Source organism: Polypterus senegalus, chromosome 10, assembly GCF_016835505.1.
Source record: "Polypterus senegalus isolate Bchr_013 chromosome 10, ASM1683550v1, whole genome shotgun sequence".
NCBI classification, from domain to species: domain Eukaryota; kingdom Metazoa; phylum Chordata; class Cladistia; order Polypteriformes; family Polypteridae; genus Polypterus; species Polypterus senegalus.
The window spans coordinates 8,430,789-8,454,248 of NC_053163.1; the positions used below are offsets into that span (position 1 = coordinate 8,430,789).

At 38.8% G+C, this 23,460-nt stretch overlaps 1 protein-coding gene and 1 long non-coding RNA gene across 2 annotated transcripts in view; both read left to right on the plus strand.

Annotated features, from left to right (window-relative positions):
• The first annotated feature begins 2,795 nt into the window (after nucleotides 1–2,795).
• On the plus strand, nucleotides 2,796–7,584 carry LOC120536365 (tapasin-related protein-like). The gene is made up of 3 exons (XM_039764690.1): nucleotides 2,796–3,029; nucleotides 3,694–4,026; nucleotides 7,280–7,584. Exons 1-3 carry the CDS (start codon nucleotides 2,957–2,959, stop codon nucleotides 7,582–7,584), a joined length of 711 nt encoding a protein of 236 aa, XP_039620624.1. The 5' UTR covers nucleotides 2,796–2,956.
• Nucleotides 7,585–16,264: 8,680 nt separating this feature from the next.
• LOC120536668 overlaps nucleotides 16,265–23,460 on the plus strand; it is a 16,195-nt gene continuing 8,999 nt past the window's right edge. Inside the window, exon 1 of the long non-coding RNA XR_005635164.1 lies at nucleotides 16,265–16,353. This is a non-coding gene — a long non-coding RNA (uncharacterized LOC120536668). The remainder of the gene's footprint in view (nucleotides 16,354–23,460) is intronic.

The following is a 23,460-nucleotide window of genomic DNA, read 5'->3' on the forward strand; positions in this document are numbered from 1 at the left end:
ACTGCAGACACCCGATTCCTCCTTTGCTTCAGCCTCGACCTCGGCACAACTAAGACTATCTGGCTAGTAGACTGCAGGGCTCTTGTTGGCACATACAAGTGAAGAAGTTCCAAGAGGCAAGATGGGGCTGATCCATTCAAACATTTGAAAACAAGAAACAGAATTTTAAAATCAATTCTGAAATGGACCAGAAGCCAATGCAGCAAGGTCAGCATTGGTGAAATATGGCCACACTTACGAGAGCCATTCAATAAGCGAACAGCAAAGTTGTGGAATAGTTGTAGGTGTCATAACAGGGCCTGACCATCACCTACATACAAAGAATTGCAATAGTCCAAATGAGATGTTATAAAAGCTTGGATGGCCTTTTCAAGATCACTGAAAGAAAGAAAAGCCTTTACCTTAAAGTCTCAGCTGGAAAACGCTTCATTTAACCTCATAATTTATCTGTTTGTCGAGTTTGAATGAGCTTTCACAGATCACACCTGGGCTCCTAACTGAAGCTTTATGATACGTATATGGCAAGGGGTCCAAGAGGAACATCATGGACACTCACACTTTCTTAACTTTTGGACACCATGATCAAAGTTTTATTATCATTTAGTTTAAGAAGATGCATTGCCATCCAGGTTTTAATATCATTTAAGCACGCGTGGAGGGTCTGTATTTTCTCGCTTTGATTTTAGTGGCAAATATATTTAAGTGTCGTCAGCATAGATAAGCCATACTTGTTAACAATGGAGGGTAAAGGTAACATGCCTATCAAAAAGATAGCTGGTCCAAGGATGGAACCCACAAGTAAGAGGAGCTACAGAGGATGAGAACTCAACCAAATGAATAGAAACGCTCCTATTTCTTAGATAAGATTTAAACCATTTCAGGGCATCACCTTGGATGCCTACATACTGTTCAAGGCGGGATATAAGAATCATAAGATCCACGGCATCAAAAGGTCAGGTAAGATCTAGCAGTACAAGAATGGCAGAATCTCCAGGATTAGTAATTGGGAAGAGGAGGTCATCATTAACCTTTAACAAGAATGTTTCAGTGCTGTAAGAACATCTGTATATGGATTGGAATTTTTTCAGAATACTATTTTCATCCAGAAATGTTTGAGTTAGGACAAGTTTTTCTAAGACTTTAGATAAAAAAGGCAGTTTAGAAATTGGCCTGAAATTTAATACATTAGAGGGTCCTTATTTTGTTTTTTTTAAATACGTTTCTGCACCACAGCGTGTTTCAAGGTAGCAGGAACACAACCAGAAATCAAGCTAGCATTTATTAAGGTAACAATACTTGGTCTGACAGAATCAAAAACCTCTTTAAATTAATCGAGAGTGGACACTGCTGTCCAGGGGGCAATTTGTAGGATTCAGGTGTTGCACCAAATCAGACAACAGAGGCGATGACACACACAGGCACAAAGTGGTCAAAGACAGCTGAACACACTATGGGAAGAGATGAATCTGAGCAGGCAGTGAGATCAATGATCTAATAACGGTAATCTTATTTACAAAAAGGTATATCTCTGTTTGGAGAGTAAGTGGGGGTATGTGGCAAATGACATATTCCTTATACAAGAAATAGTATATGGCGATTAAAGGATTTAAAATCACTAAAAAATTGATTTGTAATATTTCATCGACCCAAACAAAACATTTTTAAAGTTAAGTTTAAAATCTGTTAGTTCAGTTCCAAAATAAATGAAAAAAGACGGTTTATGGAAGTGCAACTTTCAATAATGCAAAATTTTACATTTCTTTAGAAAAACAAACGATATAATATCTATTAAGCAATTTAAGAGATTTGCTTCACTTTTTTTGATAAGTACATACTTATAAGTTTGGGTCCCAGGGAGAACAATTAGGCATTAAAATTAAAATCCAGGTAAACGTTTGAAAGTTTAATAACTCCACTTGAAATGTATCAACATTATAGCAGCAGCAGCGTAGAACAAAATTAAGAAAACACAATTCAAGACAGACAATGGAAATGAAGGTATGAACTGTATAGTAAGCTGGATCATTTAAAAAATTGTTCAATATAAACAATTTTAAAAGTTTCTTTTACTGAGAAATCGAAGGTTTAGACCTTCATTTTCATTCCTGTTGCTTGCTTTGTTGTGTTATTGATCATTATTAATTTTGTAACATAATAAATTAATGTGATTAACGGAATTTTACTTTATTGAACAAGGTTCAAGAAGTAATGTCAGACATGCCGTTTAGTACAAAAGTACCATAAAAATAATTTCAAATATTTTGAATGATAAAATTCACTATAATAGCAGTTAGAGCAACCACATTCATATTTAGTAAGGTGTTTCCTTAATTTAAAAATATGTTATGCCCTCTTTCTTTTAACTACAGTATATCGAATCCTGACTCAGAAATTATAAAACTGTTTTTAGTTTCTAAAAGTACATACGAGAGTAATACCATAAACAGAAACTCGAATTCTTGCCTCGTGATTGAAGGAAGTCATATTAATATCATCTTTTAGGGTTACAGTACATGGTGAATCAACGTTACTAGATTTTCAACGAAAACGATTTGACAGACGACGGACACGAATGCTGGGGGCGCAGCGCGGAAGGCAGGAAACTGGTATGTTGTGCTCTGAAGGCAATAATATGTCATGAGCATACTGTGCATTGGAGGGCGTTCTTGTGGATCCCACCAATAGTGTGCTCTGAAGACAATACTATCCTATGAGCATACTGTGACATTGATGACGTTCGTGTGGATCCCACCAATAGTGTGCTCTGAAGGCAGTACTATCCAATTTTAGTAAAGCTCTGCGCATTCACCTTCGAATCAGTCTTGGACTGTCCCTGCTTATCGGGTAATAAACTCTTCCTGTTCTGGTGGCGAATCTGTTTATTGTTCTTACTGAAAAATAATTTTTGGAATATACTGCAATAAGCCCCGAGAGGAAAGACAGCGACGTGTCTAAAATGAAGAGTTGCAGTGCTATGAGGCAGCTTTCTAAAATCATCATCATGTTCTGTATGTTGTTGCTTCCTCACAGTAAGTTTACTTTTAGTTGCTGCTTTTACGATTTCAGTGTGTCGACCTGTTTAGGTTGCTACTTGAATGTCTAGCGTTCTAATCGAGTTCTGTCTGCACTTGAATGTTATCCCTGTGCAGTCTGCACGTTCTCTCCGTGTTGCCTCCACTTTCCTCCCAAATCACCAAAGATGTGTAGGTTATGATAGCTGTCAGGTCTGAACTGCCCAGTGTGTGTGAACGTGACCAGTGATGGACGGCAGTGCGAATGGTCCTAATGAGTTCATCTCCCACCCCTGTTACCGTGCTGTGGATTACGTTTGAGGATGCCACGTTCAAAGTCATTTCACTCACCTTTCTTCCCCATTCTGATGTTGGGTATGAACTTCAGCAGGTCATCTTGATGATGTCTATATGCCGAAATGCATGGAGTTGCTGCCATGTGATTGGCTGATTAGATATTTGACTTAACAAGCAATTGAAGAGGTGTACCTAATAAAGTGGCCAGTGAGTGTGTATTTGTCTTTCGTTTTTTACAGGGCGGTTTATGGTACAACTGTTTACAGATTTTGTTTTCTCTTTCAGTTGTAAAACAGGCAGGTTGAGGCACACAGTTAGTCAGAGGCAGCAGTTGAGGCAGCCTTTGATTTAGGTTTTCTTATATTTCTCTTGTATTTTCTTTCAGCTACTGACACAAGATTTCAGATGTCCACTCAAGAGCAAAATGTGATTAATTCTCTAAACAGAGATGTTCTTCTGCCGTGCATCTTCCGGACACAAGGGGACTTTGTGGAGACTGAATTCATTATTGTTACTTGGAGTCATAATAACAAGGAAATAGCGAGATACAAAGCTGGAGATGTTCTGAACACAAGCAAGGCTCCTCTGTTTGAAAGAGAGCTGCAGAAAGGAAACGCTTCCCTTCTTCTGAAGAATTTAGAAGTTCAAGATAAAGGAGAATATATTTGTCATGTTGTTGATGCCCCAGACGAAGGCCAGATCAAAGTCAGGCTTGAAGGTATTGGTACCTTTTTAACTTTTTGTGGTATTAGTCAGTTTATCAGCTCTTTGAGTATGATGACCTCTGTTTTTTTTCTGTCAACACACACAATGGAGATCACTTTCCACCAGAAACTGTCAGGGTGGCACTCCTGATCATTTGGCAGATTCCTTAGAAACAAAGAGCATAACAGAAACTTCAAGTGAGGCTAGAAAACAAAAATGTTTGCACCAATTAAATGGTATCATCTCGTACAGATTTGTTCATTATAATTTCAAACATTTAATGCAGTGAGGTTTAAGTTTCTTTTTGTGCACACAGAGAAGCAAAAACCATAGAAGACTAAAGAGAGCCTTCAGAGACAGAATGTGTAACGTGTGCACTCTTAGTGTGATACGTAATCACCTCAATAAGAATACATTCACTTTAGACTGTGTTGAGAGTTTATTTTACCATTTGTTGAATCATCACTTCTTCCATTTTAAAGAGTTTGTAAAAAATGAGAAGACATCTTGAAATGTAAACAAACCAATGTTTTATAAGCCCTGGTTTATTTTTAGCTGAAAGTAACATTTAAAGAAGTTCAGACTTACACAGGAATATTTTGTGTCCTCTGGGATATTGAACATCTGAATTAAAGAGGATTGTTCAGTGAAGTGTGGCCACACGTGCCGTATCCTGCCATTTCCTACAGATGTTCCAGCTAAAGCTTTAATATTTGGCAGGACGTTGACTGAATTACGATTACCTTTGGTGACCCATGATAACAAGACTGTCCAATGACGATCATAGCCTGCAATGGTGAGGTGACACACTCGTGTACAAAGGTCTTTAAAAACACGAAGTGATGGTTAAAACCCTCTGAATTTCACAATGATACGTATTATTTGGTTTGATGTACCGTTTTTTATTCTTTTTTATATTGCTTAATTTTTGAACGTGTCCTTGACCTGACATTACTTTCCGGGCTTTGCCGAGACCTGCCTAAACCTTCCGAAAGTAATTTTACGAAGTCGTCATGAAATGACATCACTTCCGTGTCTGTAACTGATTGGTCTACAGCTTCGGTGACGTATGGTGCTGTTGCTCTGCAAGTGGATGCTACTCATAATATCTACTTGGGCAATACCCTTCTCATTATGTCCATTGTGACGACAGTTATTTGCGCCATATATATGTACAGGGTGGTCCAGATCTAATTATGCAGATCCAGATCATCTGGATGATTTTAATTTATGCTGGGACAATTCCAGTTCGGTGCGAAGACTATTCTTCACGTCGTCCGTTCGCACACTTCATGATGGTCCGGGATTTTTCAGGTGATTTTCTATGTAATAAACTTAATAAGTTATAGCATAATGAAAATTGCATAATTAGATCTGGACCACGCTATATATTGTCATCAGCGGAGCGACACCTCTGTCAGCCAATCACAATTCTAAATGACTGTGCGCTGCAGAAAAGAAACGCTTCCCTTCTTCTGAGGAATGTTCAAGTTGAAGATAAAGGAGAATATATTTCTCATGTTGTTGATGCCCCGGATGAAGGCCGAATCACAGTGAGGCTTCAAGTTGTTGGTATGTATACAGTGGGATGCAAAAGTTTGGCCAACCTTGTTAATAGTCCTTATTTTCCTGTATAAATCGTTGGTTGTTACGATAAAAAATGTCAGTTAAATATATCATATAGGAGACACACACAGTGATATTTGAGAAGTGAAATGAAGTTTATTGGATTTACAGAAAGTGTGCAATAATTGTTCAAACAAAATCAGACAGGTGCCTAAATTTGGGCACCACAAAAAAGAAATGAAATCAATATTTAGTAGATCCACCTTTTGCAGAAATTCCAGCCTCTAAATGCTTCCTGTAGGTTCCAATGAGAGTCTGGATTGTGGTTGAAGGTATTTTGGACCATTCCTCTTTACAAAACATCTCGAGTTCATTCAGGTTTGATGGCTTCCAAGCATGGACAGCTCTCTTTAACTCACACCACAGACTTTCAATTCTATTCAGGTCTGGGGACTGAGATGGCCATTCCAGAACGTTGGACTTGTTCCTCTGCATGAATGCCTTAGTGGATTTTGAGCAGTGTTTCGGGTCGTTGTCTTGTTGAAAGCTTCAGCTTTGTCACTGATTCCTGGACATTGGTCTCCAGAATCTGCTGATACTGAGTGGAATACATGCGTCCCTCAACTTTGACAAGATTCCCAGTCCCTGCACTGGCCACACAGCCCCACAGCATGATGGAACCACCACCATATTTTACTGGAGGTAGCAGGTGTTTTTCTTGGAATGCTGTGTTCTTTTTCCTCCATGCCCAAATAACTCCATTTTAGTTTCATCAGTCCACAGCACCTTATTCCAAAATGAAGCTGGCTTGTCCAAATGTGCTTGAGCAGACCTCAAGCGGCTCTGTTTGTGCTTCCTCTGCATCACTCTCGCATACAGCATCTCCTTGTGTAAAGTGCGAATGGTTGAACGATGCACAGCGACTCCATCTGCTGCAAGATGATGTTGTAGGTCTTTGGTGCTGGTCTGTGGGTTGACTCTGACTGTTCTCACCATTCGTCGCTTCTGTCTATCCGAAATCTTTCTTGGTCTGCCACTTCGAGCCTTAACTTGAACTGAGCCGGTGGTCTTCCATTTCCTCAATATGTTCCTAGCTGTGGAAACAGACAGCTTCAATCTCTGGGACAGCTTTCTGTATCCTTCCCCTAAACCATGATGGTGAACAATCTTTGTCTTCAGGTCATTTGAGAGTTATTTTGTGACCCCCATGTTGCTACTCTTCAGAGAAAATTAAAGGAGGAGGGAAACTTACAATGGACCCCCTTAAATACTCGGATTCACCTGTGTATGTAGGTCAGGGGTCACTGAGCTTACCAAGCCAATTTGAGTTCCAATAATTAGTTCAAAAAGTTTGGGAATCAATAAAATGACAACGGTGCCCAATTTATGCACCTGCCTGATTTTGTTTGAACAATTATTGCACACTTTCTGTAAATCCAATAAACTTCATTTCACTTCTCAAATATCACTGTGTGTGTCTCCTATATGATATATTTAACTGACATTTTTTATCGTAACAACCAACGATTTATACAGGAAAATAATGACTATTAACAAGGTTGCCCAAACTTTTGCATCCCACTCCATGTTTTTATATTGGACATTTATATTGACAAGTGTCCATCCAGAGACATGCAAATGCACATCTTAATATTTATTTTGTGTGATGGTCTGATTTTGTGGATTTTTATGTTTTAAAGAGTTGCCGAAGGTGACAGTCATTCCGGACACTTTGGTGAGAGACAAAGATCAGATAATTTCCTGCATAATAGATGGACATTTTTCAGAGGACATTAGCATTACTTGGAAGAAGAATGGGGTGCCTCTCAGAAAAACTGCAAAGAAAGACGACGGTACATTCATAACAACAGAATCCCTCATGCTGAACCCTGTAGACGAGAATGATGAGTTCACATGTGAAGTGAAAGTGATGAATGAAACAATCAGCACAACCAAGAAATTGAAACTTACAGGTAAGAATACAATTCTGAATATCTTACCCTAGCAGGATGTTTATTTTAGTATGTGGCACTTTTCTTTACAGTACATTTTAAAAAAGTGGAAACAGAATTGCCTAATATGTCAGCTTTAGTTTATTAGCAGGTTTTAATCACATTTCATCATCAACAGTCAGCCTCATTTTAATAACTAATCTCTACAACTTTACATTTATAACCACCACACATTTTTTAAGTACTATAAGTGTTGAAGATACAGCAAGTAGTGCTGGAATCCTTTTGTTTTCTGCAATGGGCCATCAGCTCAGCATTCTGCTAATGTATCCCTGCTGTTCAAACCTGCAGATAGCCTAATATAAGTTTGTGTCAATTTTAAAATAAATAATTTCTTGGTACACAGTATATATTGTTTCCATTTAATTTCACTTTAATTGTTACCATGGGTTTTGAATTTAAAAGAGTTACTTTTCTGCTTTACTCCGCGCTGTCCGTGTAACACAGCTGCAGAGAGCTTAAACAACTCGGCACATTCACATGAAAAACGACAAGGGCTGAGCGAGCTTTCTTGAAGGCTTTTACTGGACGTACCTCGTTGTAAACTGAAATATATACAAAAGAAACATACAGGCATTTACAGGTGTACAATCAAAGACAAAGAATGATTTACAAAGCAGTACATAGCAGACAGTATACATTAAACAATGAAGCTTTAAAAGACACTTACAAGGCGAGTGATTTCCACGGTCAGATCAAGACAAAGAGAAGAGTGTAGACAGAGGTTCAAATTGCTGCGTACCACAACTAACCAGACCCAGGAGTTTATATACCCTAAAGATACGTTTTGGACGTGACTGAAACAAGAGATAAAGGGGTGCCTACGTGAGACAGATGGGGTGTATTGTATTCAAATGTTTATTATGGGACCTGCGTGCTTTACGTGAGTTTCATAGACTTTTATAGCACCACTGTGAGTGTGGGACATGACTGACTGGTGTGTTAATAAATGACATGATGAAGGAGGAGTACAGTTCAACAAATAATAGCTGACAGCTAACAAGATGTGGGGCTGAACAGTTACGATGCCACTGGGCATAAAACTGCTTTGCCATTTATTATTATTTATTAGTGAAAAGCAACAAATTTCAATCAACTGGACACATATAGTAACCATTGAAGTAGAAACTGCCTTTTGGAAGATTAACAGTTTGCAATCACACCTGCATTTTTTTTTAAGATTCAGTAATTGCAAAAAAAACATTTTGGGAATTTTTGAGTTTATCAACAGCCCTATAGATGCCCACAAAGACCACTGAATGAGGCCAGACAGATAAGGCGAGACCCAGGGCAGAAAATTAATAAGTAAAAGAGGAGAACTTCAGATTAAAATTAGTGGCATGATTTGGATTCCTTGCCAGCCAGCTTCAAACCAAGTGCATAGCAGCTTGCCACTTTTCTGTATTGGAGTCAGATGATCCATTGATCTACGCTGTCATAAGTTCATGTAAAGTTAGATTAAAGATAGAGGACCCCCAGATGTTTACGGAAAGCAAATCAGAAAATATCCAGCAAGAGGCTTAACAGAGATGGTACCCAGACAGGACTGAAGTCAAGTTCAGAGAGAAGTGACAGTTGGATACATTCAAATGAAAAGCATACACTGGAGGGCAGTCTTAAACATATGAAGTGCCAGGGGCATTTAAAGGACACGGGTGGCAGATGGGTTCACCAGACAAATGGATAGCAGTGAGGTACAGGTGATGTACAAATTTAAATTGTGTATGCTAATAGTTGGGTTCTTGGAGGATGTTGAAATATTGTTAAGGATAGCTTTCCATGAGCCCATGAATGAAGAAAGGAGGTCGTGCTGCCAAAGTGACAGTAAAGGTGTATCCAGCGGGGGCTCACATTCCCTGGGAATATGTTTGTTAGAGATTACAGTTTTTATTAAACCATAAGTGTATATCTGGTGTGTATATAATATACACTGCTCAAGAAACTAAAGGGAGTACTTAATCATTCCAGTATAACACCAATCAGTTAAACTTCAAGGATATCAATCTGTCCAATTGGAATGCAAAAGTGCAAACAAAAGTGACAACAAGTGACCTGTAGAAGCAACAGGAAGATAGCCCCCAAAGGGGAATGGTTAATCAGGTGGTGGCCACAGACAATCACTCTCTCCTTATCCTTTGTGACTGATTCTTCTCATGTCTTGCATTTTGCTAAGGTCCTTATCACTGCTGGTATCATGAGGCAGCACCTGCAGCCAATTCAGGTTGCACAGGTAGTCCAACTCCTCCAGGATGGCACATCCATACATGCTGTTGCAATAAAGTTTGCTGAGTCTCCCAATACAGTCTCAAGAGCTTGGAGGAGATACCAGGAGATAAGCCATTACATAAGGAGAGCAGTAGAAGGGCATCAACTAAGCAGTAGGACAGGTGTCTGCTCCTTTTATGTGAGGAGGAACAGGAGCAGCACTGCCAGAGCCTACAAAATGACCCCCAGCTGGCTACTGGTGTGCATGTCTCTAACCAAACTATCAGAAACAGACCCTATGAGGGTGATGCCATGGTGAATGTTATGCAGCCTGCAACATCATCCAGCATGACCGGTTTGGCGGTGGTTCATTGGTGGTCTGGGGAGGCATATCCTTGGATGGTCTCACAGACCTCCACGTGCAAGACATCAGAACCCTGATTGCTGTTAGGTACCAGGTTGAATTCCTCAGAGCCACTGTCGGATCTTATGCTGGCTCAGTGGGCCCTGGGTTCCTCCTGGTTCCTGCCTTGTGTGGTCAGAGTGTGTAGGCAGTTTTTGGACGATGAAGGTAGAAATGCCATTGCACATTTCACAGACCTGAATCCAGTTGAGATCATCTGGGACGTTATGTATCGGTGCATCTGATGCCGCCAAGTAGCTCCACAGACTGTCCCGGAGCTCACTGATGCCCTGATCCAGACACGGGAGAAGATTCCCCAGGACCTCATCTGCTGTCTCATTAGGAGCATGCCCAGACATTGTTAGGAATACATACGGGCATGTGGGGGCCACACACACTACTGAATCACATTACGAGTTGCTGTGATAATGTGATGTGAAAGTTTTCTCTCTATTAATTTATTAAAAATCCTGGAAAGGAAAAGCAGGGCGATGAGATATGATCTTCTCAGAAGACACTTAAAAGACACGCGAGATGCAAACAATATCAATTAAGAGAGCATAGCCAGTAAAACAATCAGTCGTGTAAAGGCACGTAGCACACACAGATCCTGTGCTCTCAGCACATGTAAAGCGTATAAGGACAATGTGTTCTGATGAAACGTCAACGACTAAGCAAAGAAGAAAGAGCAGTGTGGAGAAAAGACACCCTAAAGCGTTGGAGAGAAAAAAAGGCAGATAAGAGATTATGAAAGCAGTGGAATTCGAAAGGCTCAAACAAACAATGGTGCGATACACATGCAGAGAAAGGTAAAGAATATGAAAGCAGTGAAATTCGAAAGTATTGTAGCGTCCCAGTCAGGTTGAAGCTTTTTTTGTTTTAAGTGACTGTTAGGTCTGATTGATGGAGAGCAGAGTACAGCATAGAAGACTGATAGAGGGGTATTGATTGATGCGGTAAAGGGGTGGGGGTGAGACCCGGGAGATGAGGGGTTGGAGAGGATGCTAGAAAGTTGTGTTTGGGGTTACGAAGCTGGCGATTGTTCACGTAAAACTTTTGTGACACTTTATTACGTCAGTCGCTACAGTATCAAAAAAAAAGATAGTAAAGATCTTATTAGCGCAAACAAAAGGAAATTAATCATCAGGACCAGGTGTAACTTAAAAAAGAGCAGGACAAAGCGAGGTCAGAAATAAAAGGCAAAGAGCCGAAAACAAATTTTTGTGCCTTCACATCATTCAATGCACAAAACATAGATTTACACAATAATGGACCATACGCTATGAGAATCTGTGGTCGGTCCCGCAACAGATAAAGCAACGACAAGTTTCATTTCAAAGAAAACACTATTCGGTCAGGTGTATATTTATGATCACGGAGAAGTGATCACAATGCGAGCAGCAGAGACACGAAGTGGCAAAAAGCACAGTGGCTGTACAGGCTTTAAAATGATTGACGGGCAGTGCGACAGCAATGCGAGCAGCGTTATGCGTCCTGCGAGAAAGAGATTTAACTAAAGGACAAGTATCGTTTTTACACCGTCACGCGAGACAAGGCAGTGAGCCATCATTTAAAACAAGTCCACGGCCATCTAACGTAGCAGTTGTTGGATTGCTTTTGGCAGACACGCATCATGTGCTCCCAGCTCTTAAAACAGCGGCATGAGACAAGCAGAACAGGCAGCTCAACAGCAGCAGAAAGACAGCAGATGATCCGACGGCATCTCCTTAGCGTGCGTTCAGCCCCCTTCAAAATGCAGCAGCGTTATCGTCCTGCAAGAAAGAGATGTAAAATAAAGGACAAGTATTGTTTTTACAAACGTTTTTAAAGTAAAAGTGAAAATAATGCATATGTAACAATTGCCATGAAAATAACAATCTCTTTAAATTGTATATCCGGGGAGGGCGAGCAAAGCCGCCTAGTCTTATAATTAACAATGAAAACCAAAGCCTAGCGGCCTGCAAACTTTCAAAGTAAACGTAAGAATAAGCATGGTGAAACTGGCTGATGCTGTGTATTGCACTGCAGAGGCAGTGTTGTGGCAGATTCTAAAAAGGAGAGAAAAAATGCCAAAACGATAACCTGCAGCCAGTGAAGATAACAGAACCGCTTGCTCAGTATATTGTTTGTGATGACCAATTGCTGTTGGTTGTTGATAACGTGAGATTTCGTCACGTCCTGAATGCGTTAGAACCCAAGTACAAATATTCCAAGTCTTGCCCACAACACAGGCATACCGATGTATCTGTTTTCTGACAGAACGCAATGGAATAGAAATCTGTGCTGTGCTTCATTATTGTTTCTTAATGTGAAATATTATTCATGACGAGTTTTTCCATTTACTGTAACACTGCAAACAAGCACCGAACATAAAACTTACATGTTGGTTTTATTGGTTTTGTGTCTCTGCGTCAATATTGATAATTTGAATTCAAATTAATTATTTTACTGGAGCAATGTTATGTTTGCTTTTGTCTAATCAAGACCACATGCTGTATTTCTATCCCAATTCATTATTTTAATGTTGCATATACTCCTTATTAAAAATTTGTTCAATGGAATATCTCATTCTCACTCGGATAGACGAGTAGATATTCTTTTGAAATTGCATGTGTTAGCAATAGATTTTCACAAGTTTGCATCCTGAACATGACTGTGTGTAATTAAATTTAAAAATTCATTAATAATTACTACTCTAGGGTGGCTAATTAAAATAAAATCCTTATTTGCCAACATTTCTTAAAATAAATAATGTAGCATTTTGTAGCAATATTTTTAATTACATAAAATATTTTTAAGTATCAAAAATTATCTGTTGAGTGGACATAAAACTGGCATGCATATAATCAGAAAAAAAGGTTCCTATTGTTTGGTTCTTTTCAAGGTGGCCAAAGAGATGGTGTTGCTGGAGCTGCAGGAACTGTGTAGCCCAGAGACAGCTGGACAGGGTTAGGCGTCACCACCTGCCACAAGTCAGTGGAAGGACCCGCTGAGTAGTAGTTTGAAGTGTATGTTTAATGGGATCATAGATGAACATGCAGCGGCATCAATGAGCTGTGTTCAAATAGACTGCTGCCGCACAGCTGGAAACATACCTGGGAGAGAGCACAGTTTGTTATTCAAATAAACCACTTCAGTCCTGGTCAGTTAGTAAAGTGCGGTTTCTCACTTTGTCTCACATGTTAAGGAAATACCTTTCAGCTCCATGCAATAGTAGGGAGAGAGTGAGAAGTTATTTATGAAATCAGAAACAAGCGTACAGCTGAACGTACAGAGAAGCTTCTGTTCATCAAATGGAATCTGCTGCTAACTTTCCCAAAATAGTCGTAGAGTATCCAGTAGTAGGTGTTCCCCAATAATTTTTGACCAGTATACCTGTACACCACTGAGCTACCAGTAAGAGAAATTCCTGTGTTGTACTATGGCTTCCCATGTTGAAAGACTTGAAACAATTTAAGTTTAGTTTATATAAATTAATTGAATGTGATTTTTGACTTTTTTACTTTCTTGCATACGAAATGTAGACAAAGTATAGTAAGCATGAAAAAATTCGACCTTGAGATTTTGACGAATCTTGATGTTTTAGACCTCCCATAGTCCATAAATATCATTTTTGAAATTATGTATGCATGTGTGTATAAACAAGATAACTCAAAAACACAACAAGATAAATGGATGAAATTTGACATGTGGTTGTTACACCAAAATTGTAGATCTGTATTAACGTTTGGGCCAAATCCATCAACTGGAAATGAGACTTTATCTGAACACATACTCAATTTTTTTTTTTATTCATGCAGCTACAGAGTCCCATTTATTCAACTTTAATAATAATTATTTAATATATTATTAATTTTATTTGTTGTTGATGGTTCTTTAATGTACATAATATAAAAAATATAATCATGGTCTTGTAGTTTACTCCTCAAATATCCGTCCCCATATCTGACTATACGAGAAAGTCGAGGGGAGACCACTGCCGATTTTTTTTTCTGTAAATTTGAGCCATTTTAAAAAAGGTGTTGTAATCTAAACTATGTAATGTACACTACTTTGAGGTATTTGTTTAATTTTTATTATTTTATTCCAAATTATGAGTGTTATATGTGATGTTAACAGTGAAGTTGACAGTTGATAGACATAAACAAATACTAATCTTTCACTTCAATGGTATCGGTACTGTCGAATACTAAAAAAAAAACAAGTATCGGTACTCGTACTCGTTTGAGAGAAATGGTATAGTTGCTTTCCTAATGTATAATTTTGTTATTTTTTTTATTTTCGCTGTATTCTCAAGATAGCAGTTGTGGGCAAATCTGTGCATTTTCTGAGCGCTGTTAAAGAAGACACACGTGTTTTTTATTAATATTAATGCCTTTTGAAATGGGTAACAGATATATAGATATTTGTGAGGTAACATTATTTTGAGAGTAGTGCCCTTATGATTGTACTATTTCACAATCTGTTTCATATTTGATAGTAACTGCTTTGAGAATGACTACATAGTGGTCTCTGGCACAACTTATTTTATGGTGTAGCTGTCATAGCTTCCATGCCTGCGCTTTATTAGTAAAAATATATTTCTGTAATGTTTGAGTGAGGGCAGCAATGGAAGAAGAAAGGTTCTGTAGAATGGCAACAATGAAACATCATGGACGTAGAAAAGATAGGACAGGGCTCTGGAGAAGAAGTTGACCTGAGTGGAGATATGGTGAGCTGAGCCTCAGTAGATTCAATTCTTCATCCAGAAGTGTATGATGTGCACCCCAGTCCATCTAACAGCTTTATGTGGGGTAAAGAGATACAACAGCTTGCTCACTATGCTACAAATATGGACCCATCCATCCATTATCCAACCTGCTATATCCTAACTACAGGTTCACGGGGGTCTGCTGGAGCCAATCCCAGCCAACACAGGGTGTAAGGCAGGAAACAAACCCCGGGCAGGGCGCCAGCCCACTGCAGCAAATATGGACCCTTGAAGCATAATTTCAGTAATTGTACAAAGGCACTTTGAGAGGGAAGATACTAGTGGTGCTATGATCAACATTTAAAAATGTGAGAAAGCCATCTGTGAGGAGGTTAAATGGACCAAACAGGTCTTTCCATTGGTAAACAGGAAATCTGCTTCATTAGAGCTGGTGAGCAGCTGAACCTCCTAGTCAAGAGATTTGTAGGAATCTTGTCCTGTGTAAGGGATTGTCAGCTGATAATGGACCTGGAGAGATGGCTGAAGTTCCACCAGTTTATTGCCTTCACCTCTGAAGACAGCAAACAGATTGGAGCTGATGGTCTCATGGGAAATTGTATGGATGAGGTTTTTAAGAGAAAAACTCACCAAGTGCATTTGGTCAGCTGGTAATCAATTGAAGACAAGGTGGTTGGAGAACAAGGTGCCTGCCAGTAGACGTAAGATGCAGGGGCTTCACAGGCAGATCCTTGGACAGAGCCCTTAGGTCATGTTGAGGGAGAGAGGAAGAAAAGAGCCATCAGCAATGCCACGATTGAGACTGAGATGGCCTCTAGATGGCTGTGACTCAAGAGAGGAGGGCTTGAGTCTGAAATAGTCTGTTTGCTCTCTGGTCACAAGCGGAGGTCTGATCAGTCTCAGCTGGGTCACCTGGATGAAAGTGTATGATGCTGAAAGATGCGAAACACTTGAAGAAACCAGGAATATCACTAAAGAGGTCATCAGAAGCATCACAAGATGTATTTACTCAGTACGCTAGTGATATTAAGTGGATTAGAATTGTAGTGAAAAGTGCAATATGAAAAATGTATTTGAATATAGAAATATGTACATCAATGTTACTAATCACACTTGGGTATTGTAACAGAACAAACTGAAATATTCACTGTAAAAAATGTATAGAATAGTCAAAGAGTATAACATGTGACTACTTATGCTAATGATTTGGGTTTAAATAGTTACCTCCAAGTAGTTGACAATTATGAGTCAAATTCTGCTGTCTGAAAATTGGTGTGGTGTTGTATTTTTTTTTCACTATTGTAATTCAGTCTTTCTCTTTTTGCACAGGTAACTCCCTCAGCTTGGCTGGAATTGGAAACATAGTTTTATCAATTATACTGATACTGATACTGATACTGATAGCTTTGTACATAAGGTATCACAGAGAAAAGCTTTGTATGAAAGGTATGTGTTTATGTCCTGATTTATATTCAGAAATCATCTGTGTGAATGTTTAACTTATATTTATGAACAACTGGTTTTTTTTAGATTTTAGGAGAGACATTGTTCTTTTAACTTGTGTATTTATACCAATTTTCATAAATTAAAATTTGTTACATTTCTAAAATATGGTTCTTGCTTAACTGTGCTGATGTTTATAGGCTCAGATTAAAACCAGATAGATTATGTGGTGATGCGGGGAGCCAATTTGGGCAGTGCTGTGTTTTCTTAAACAATTTCTCTTAAAGAATAGTTGATCTGAATGATCTAAAATAGTTTGCCGGTGCATAGAGTGGACTCAAGAAATGTTCAATGCCCTCAAAAAATATGTGTACAAAAACAATGTGCTGTATAAAATAAATTTATAAATACAGTATAGAAGTGAAAGTCTGTGATACGGTTTGCATATTTGTAGCTAGAAATCCACAAAGGGAGAAGATGAGTCACATATCTTAAAATATTTTTTTATTCTTAAGCTTTCAACCCCAACCAGGAGTCATCATCAGAGGAAATGATTAGACACACAGGAATCAAAGGTAATATATAGCAAATGAGGAAGGGGAGTGGATTAATAAGGTGGGGTTTTAATACAGTATGTGCAACAAATTTGAAAAACTGTGGGCTTTATTCTAATAGTGTTAATTATTTCAGAATACTTATTTTTTAAATGACACCCCCTTCAAAATTAAAAAAATAGCAATTTGCATTATACCACATTTCCATTTGCTGTCTGAATTAGTATATCAAATATAAAACTGATTATTTGCATGCTTAAATCCTAGAAGACAAAGGAGCAAATTCCTGTGACACTGATTACTCTTTTTGCTTCAAACGAGTTTTAAATTCTGTACATAAATACTTGTGCTTAGTTTGTGGTGTAATACAGATGTAGCCCCATTCTTCATAAAACATGATTATTGCACAAAACAAAATCACTAAAGAAAGAGCATAAATGTCCCCAATCTGCATGATAATACAGACTGTAACAAACTGATGAACATGATTACATGCAGTATATAAAGCAAGAAACAAAAATATTAGAAATGTTATGTTTAGTCCCAGGAACATACAGGGCTGGTGGTGGTCAGACCAAACAAAACAGGCTGTCAGTGGAATATTGGAATTACCTGACATTCTGTGTTTATTATTTGACACTGATAACAGCTCAGAGGTCTCTGGGCCACACCATAGTTCATAGAAATTAACAGAGGATGTAAGACATGCTTCATTCAGAAATAATATTTATAACATGGTAATAATGTTTAAAAAATATATATTTAAAATATTATTCTTCAAAATAAAGATGCATTTCAAAACAGATATGCAGTGAAGAATTAAGCTGGTTCAGGATTAAATTACAACCACTACACACATTAGATCAGAGACGAAGATGTCCAAAATCTGTTTATTAATTCCTTCCAAAGTTACACAATGTGAAGGTATGGTCTAAAATAAATAATAATAATAAACATAAATTAGCTATCACGGTTTCTTTTCCTTAAATGTGTCACTTTTAGCAATAGTTAATAACAAGGTACTTTATTTGTCCACTAGATGGTGTACTACACTCAGGATAACACCAATTGCTAGAACATTAATAATTTAAAGTAGTTACTTAACTTAAATAAGTAAATTATTTTTAACATATTTACTGTATATTATGCGTGAGAAAACTGTAATTCCAATGCAAACAATATGGGTGAAACTTCCAAATAGCGTCTGTTCAACCATGCTTTAGTTTCTATATTTCAGAAACTGTACTGAAATATGACATATATCCAAATTACGAACTTAGACACATCAACAATATACTTTAAGAACAAACAATTAAATTCCACTTACTTTATATATTTATGCTTATAAATTATATATATATTGTGAAAAGGCACTATATAGGTGCCCGGCCCAACACAAACTGGACACTGATGCACATGTGAAATAAACAAAAAGATTTATTTTTCTTCACCTGTAGACGCACGTCTTCCCCGTGTCCCACAGGCAGTACACAGTCCCAAGCACAAACACCAAATAAAACACAAATAAAGCACTCTTTTCTTCCTCCACCACTCCTCCCAGGCAACCTTGTCCTCCTCCTCCCGATTCTGGCTCCTTGAGTGGTGGTTGCTGGCCCTTTTATAGTCCACCCAGAAGTGCTCCAGGTGGTTGATCGCCAAGTTCTGCCTGCACTTCCGGGTGTGGTGAATACGCTGCCCATATGGGCTCAAGAGTCCCAGCTGCAGCACCCCCTGGCGTGCCTGTGGGACCCAACAGGGCTGCACCCAACTCCAATTGCCATGGAGCCCTGCAGGAAACCGAGGCACCGCTCCAACCCAGGGGGGCGGCCATCTAACGTCCAAGGGGAGGTATTGCACCGTCCAGGGCTGCTCCCCCTGAATATAAATTATATATAAATTATCATTATTTTTTTTTTAATCAGTATGATGCTGCTGGATTATATGAATTTCCCTTTGGGATTAATTATCTATCTATCTATCTAGAGTGCAATTTTGTGCGTATGTCTTATGTCCATGGCAGAGGACAATGATTGATTGTAAATCAAAAGTATTTACCATATTATAAACTGAAAAAAGTAGACCTTTTAATTTTGTAGCACTTTTATTTTTTTAGAGGGAAATTTATTGAATCAGTTCATGTAAAAAATGGAAATTATTTTCTGGAAATTCCCTTTTCTGGAAATTCCCTTGCTGTTTTGTTCTAGCATTTCATTGTAATAATGACGTTTATTTTATTGGTTTAGCATTTGTAAGTAGTGATGAGGAAAGCCTGTAGAGTTCGCTTTGTAGTGAGTTTGGTGAAATTGTGAGAACTCCCCTGAACATGGGGACAGAACAACTGAATTAGTTTTGTGAGGTTTATAGTGGTACAGTGGTCTTTAGTGTCCCTGAGGCCTAAGAAAGCATCTGTCAGCTATGCAGGACTGATTATTACGGTTAAAAATGCAAACTGAGCTGCTGTGATAGCCCAAACAAAATACATTAAAAGTTACAGTGCCTTGCAAAAGTTTTCATCCAACTCGGTATTTGTCCTGTTTTGTCGCTTTAGGATCTGGAATTAAAATGGATTTTTTGATTTTATGTGATGGAGTTAACAGTATAGTCCAAATTGTTGAAGTGGAATGAAAATAACATACCCTGTGTGTGTAGTAAAAACTGAAAAATTCTGAGTGCATATGAATTCATCCCCTTTGCTATAAATCCTCTAATTAAGATCTGGTCCACCAATTAACTTCCAAATAGTTAGTTGATTAGGGTCCACCTGTGTGCAATCAAAGTGTCACATGATCTGTCACATGATGTCTGTATCAATAGACCTGTTCTGAAAGGTTCACGACTCTGCAACACCACTAAACAAGTAACTTGAAGACCAAGGAGCCCTCCAGACAGGTCAGAGACAAAGTTGTGGAGAAGTATAGATCAGGGTTGGGTTATAAAAAAAAATATCACAAACTTTGAATATCCCATGGAGCACCATTAAATCCATTATAACAAAATGGAAAGAGTATGGCACCACTACAAACCTAACAAGAGAAGGCTGTCCACCAAAATCTCAGATCAGGCAAAGAGAACATTAATCAGAGATGCAACAAAGGATAACTCTAAAGGTCCTGCAAAGATCCACAATAGAGATGGGAGTTTCTGTCCTTTGAACCATTTTAAGCTATATACTTCACAGAGCGGGGCTTTATTGAAGAGTAATAAGAGAAAAGTGTTTTCTTAAAGAAGAAAAAAAAAAAAAAACACATTTGGAGTTTTCCCAACAGCATGTGGTGGAGTCCCCAAACACATGGAAGAAGGTCCTCTGGTCAGAGGAGACTAAAATTGAACTGTGTGGCCATCATGAGTAATGCCCAAACCCAACAATTCCCATCACCCCGAGAACACCATTTCCACAGTGAAGCATGGTGGTGGCCGCCTCATACTGTGTGGATGTGTTATATCAGCAGGAACAGGAAAACCGGTCAGGATTGAAGGAAAGATAGATGGCACTAAGTGTAGGGCAATTCTTGAGGAAAATCAGTTTCATTCTGCCAGAGATGTGAGACTAGGACAAAGGTTCACCTTCCAGCAGGATAATAACCCTAAACGTACTGCTAAAGTCACACTGGAGTGGTTTAAAGGGAAACATTGAAATGTCTTGGGATGGCCTTGTCAAAGCCCAGACCTCAGTCCAGTTGAGAGTCTTTGGCGTGACTTGAAGATGGCTGTACACCAACACAACCCTTATAAGTTGAAGGAGTTGATGCAACTTTGCCTTGAGAAACGACCAAAAATCCCAAAGAATGATGTGCTGAACTAATAGAGACATTCGCTGAGAGACTTGCAGTTGGTATTGCAGCAAAAGGGGGCTCTGCAAAGTATTGACTTTGGAGGGTGAATAGCTACGCACACTCGGGATAGGCAAATTGTGTAAATCAAAAGATGCTAACCCCTAAGTGGTGATACATGAGATGTTGTTATTTTGAGCAACTATTTAAAGGATTGCTGTGGTACTTTTGGATTTAAAAAACTAAAATTATGTGAATTTGCTTAATTATTTGAGGGAAAATTTTTAAGAAAACCAATTTTTTGCACTTTGTGTTTTGTTTTGCTTATTGACTTTGATAATTGTTTCTCTGTCCTCCTGCTAAGAGCTCAGACTTTGTTTTTCCTAAACTTTTCTTCTACGTTGTTCCTAAAGATTTATCTCCTGCTCCAATTTCCCTTCTTTTTTCGTACTTTAGTATGAACATCCCAAGTGCTCATAACAACTCACCTTTTTAAAAATATTGAAATTATTACATTGTGGAGCTCTTTATGACTTGACTCAATATGATGAATAATACATTTGGATATTCCACAATCACAGGCATAGTAATGAAAATTAAAAGATGGCAATTTTTATTTGAGGAAGCTGCACACAAAGCACATAGTGGTGTTCGACTTTGTGGATTGTGTCAGTACCTTGCGTTATACAACATTGAACAGGGAAGATGAGCTCATTTACTGTACATTAACCAACGTTCCATTCATGTTACACTGCATTTCTCAAACACTCGGGTGGTGACAGGTGCTGGGTGGAGAAAAGACCAAGTGGTACTGAAGTAAAGCTGTCTTGTGTGATGATGCAGGTTTTAGTCCAGGCTCTCATCTCCAGTTTGGGAGCTCTTGAACCCGACACCGTCATTAATGTAACCGGATGAGCCGGACAGTGAAGACATCAACAACGAAGCAAGGGGATGGTGCAAAATGTGCAAAGTGCTTTTATATCAAACAAAACCAAAAACAGCGTCAAAATAAATAATGCAGTGCATAAAGTTCATAAAATAAATTATCTATTAAAAACAAGTGAAAAATGTGGAGGTTAAAAACCAATAAATAAATCCAATTAAAAACGGGGCTAAAACAATGGCTGGAAGCAGTCCTTTTAAAAACAAAGCCTGGTGTGTTCTTTCTACTGGCGACTCCTCTGCTTTTCCCATTCAGGCTCCCATCCTACCTGCAGCTGACCTTCTCTGCCTTCTGCTGGTCTGTTCACCTTTCCAATACCTGGCTCCTTTGGGTTACACCAGACCGTGACTTGGGCTCCCCAGCGACCAGGGCACTCACGCTGGGGTTTTCACTTCCCAAGTCCCAGACTCCCACAGCTATATGCAGGTGACTCATCCTCCTTCCGGTCACTCCCACTCCTCACTAACACTCAATGAGAGTGACCACTATCGACTGCCTCCGGTTGCCGGCCAAACAGCCCACTGGGGCTCACTGCCCAGCTGCCTTCTTTCTTACAGCGAGCCCGCTCTTACTCACTCACTCGCTCCCCACACACGGGCTCCTTTGCTTCCAGCTGCCTTCTTTTCCCTTAGCCTGTGTTCACTTTATCTTTTCTTTTCTTTCCCCTCTCTGCACTCATACTTCTACTATATATAATGGGGACGTGGTTCAGGTGTGGCGATTAGCAGCTCCCGGCATCAATTACAGATGCAGACGATTCCTCACCTGTGCACATAAGCGAGGACCATCCACATCACAAAGCGCCTGGGAACTGCTCCAGCCACACTACCATGCCCCCTCTTTAAGCCGCAAGTGCGGCAATTATCTATTTAAAAACTGGTCTTTTCAATCTGAGCTGTGGTCCTGCTATACCACATCTTGTTTAACACACAGCAGCTATCATATACATCATCAAACTGGCCGACATACCTACCACCTCTATATAGCTTTAACAGAATGATCTTTCAACACATTGTGACACAAGGTAGACTTCAGTGATAGTTGTCATATACAGCAGCAGACATCCATAGGGGGCTGGCAATTTTACATTAAAAATTAGTAAGTCTGGTATTGTAATATACAAAAAAGATGGATGGATGGATGTCCACAGTGGGATATTTAGCATAACAATGTAAATTTAAAAATGCATACTCTCTGTAACTTAAGTATAGATATAAAATGAAATGCAGTACTAGAGAATGTGAAAAGAATCACAAAGTCCCACCAAGACTTAAAGGCATAAAGGGTTGTTTTCTGGTTTGCCCTTCTCTAATAAGTCTTTATCTTCTATTCTGGAGATGAATAGCTAATGGTTCAATAACAGACGTGAAGATCATTGGTGATGAAGGAAACCATTCTGTTGTTTTGCATTCAAACTCAAAATAATTCAAGTTCATATTGTTAATACACACTGAGGCGTCTGGAGTAGCATAAAGTAATTTAGTCCATGCAGATACACTGGGGCCAAACTCTGATTTGTGCAGTATGTTTAATAAATAACATCTGATAGAGTCCAATGTTTGTTTGTTTTTTTTTTTTCCAGGATTCAAGAATATTAAGAATTCTGCAGAGTTGGATCCTGAAAGTGAGTACATTAGACAAAAAAAAAAAAACTTTGAAGGTTGGAGACTCGAGTGTCCGTGTTTAATAAATCCAGCTCACTATTGGGATATTGCTGAAAGAAGCACTTTCTCAATTCTTACAGTTAAGACGTTCACTAGAATCTTAACGTCCTTCTTCAGCAATACAATTAGTCTTTATGATGCACGTTGTATAAAGTCCTTATTTAAGTACTTGAGGCTTA

Bases quoted from the DNA above. Each gene is read 5' to 3' on its own strand.
- LOC120536365 (XM_039764690.1), top strand. From the start codon at position 2,957: ATGAAGAGTTGCAGTGCTATGAGGCAGCTTTCTAAAATCATCATCATG. The intron at 3,030-3,693 runs GTAAGTTTACTT...ATTTTCTTTCAG, and splicing joins TATGTTGTTGCTTCCTCACA to CTACTGACACAAGATTTCAG. The intron at 4,027-7,279 runs GTATTGGTACCT...TATGTTTTAAAG, and splicing joins GATCAAAGTCAGGCTTGAAG to AGTTGCCGAAGGTGACAGTC.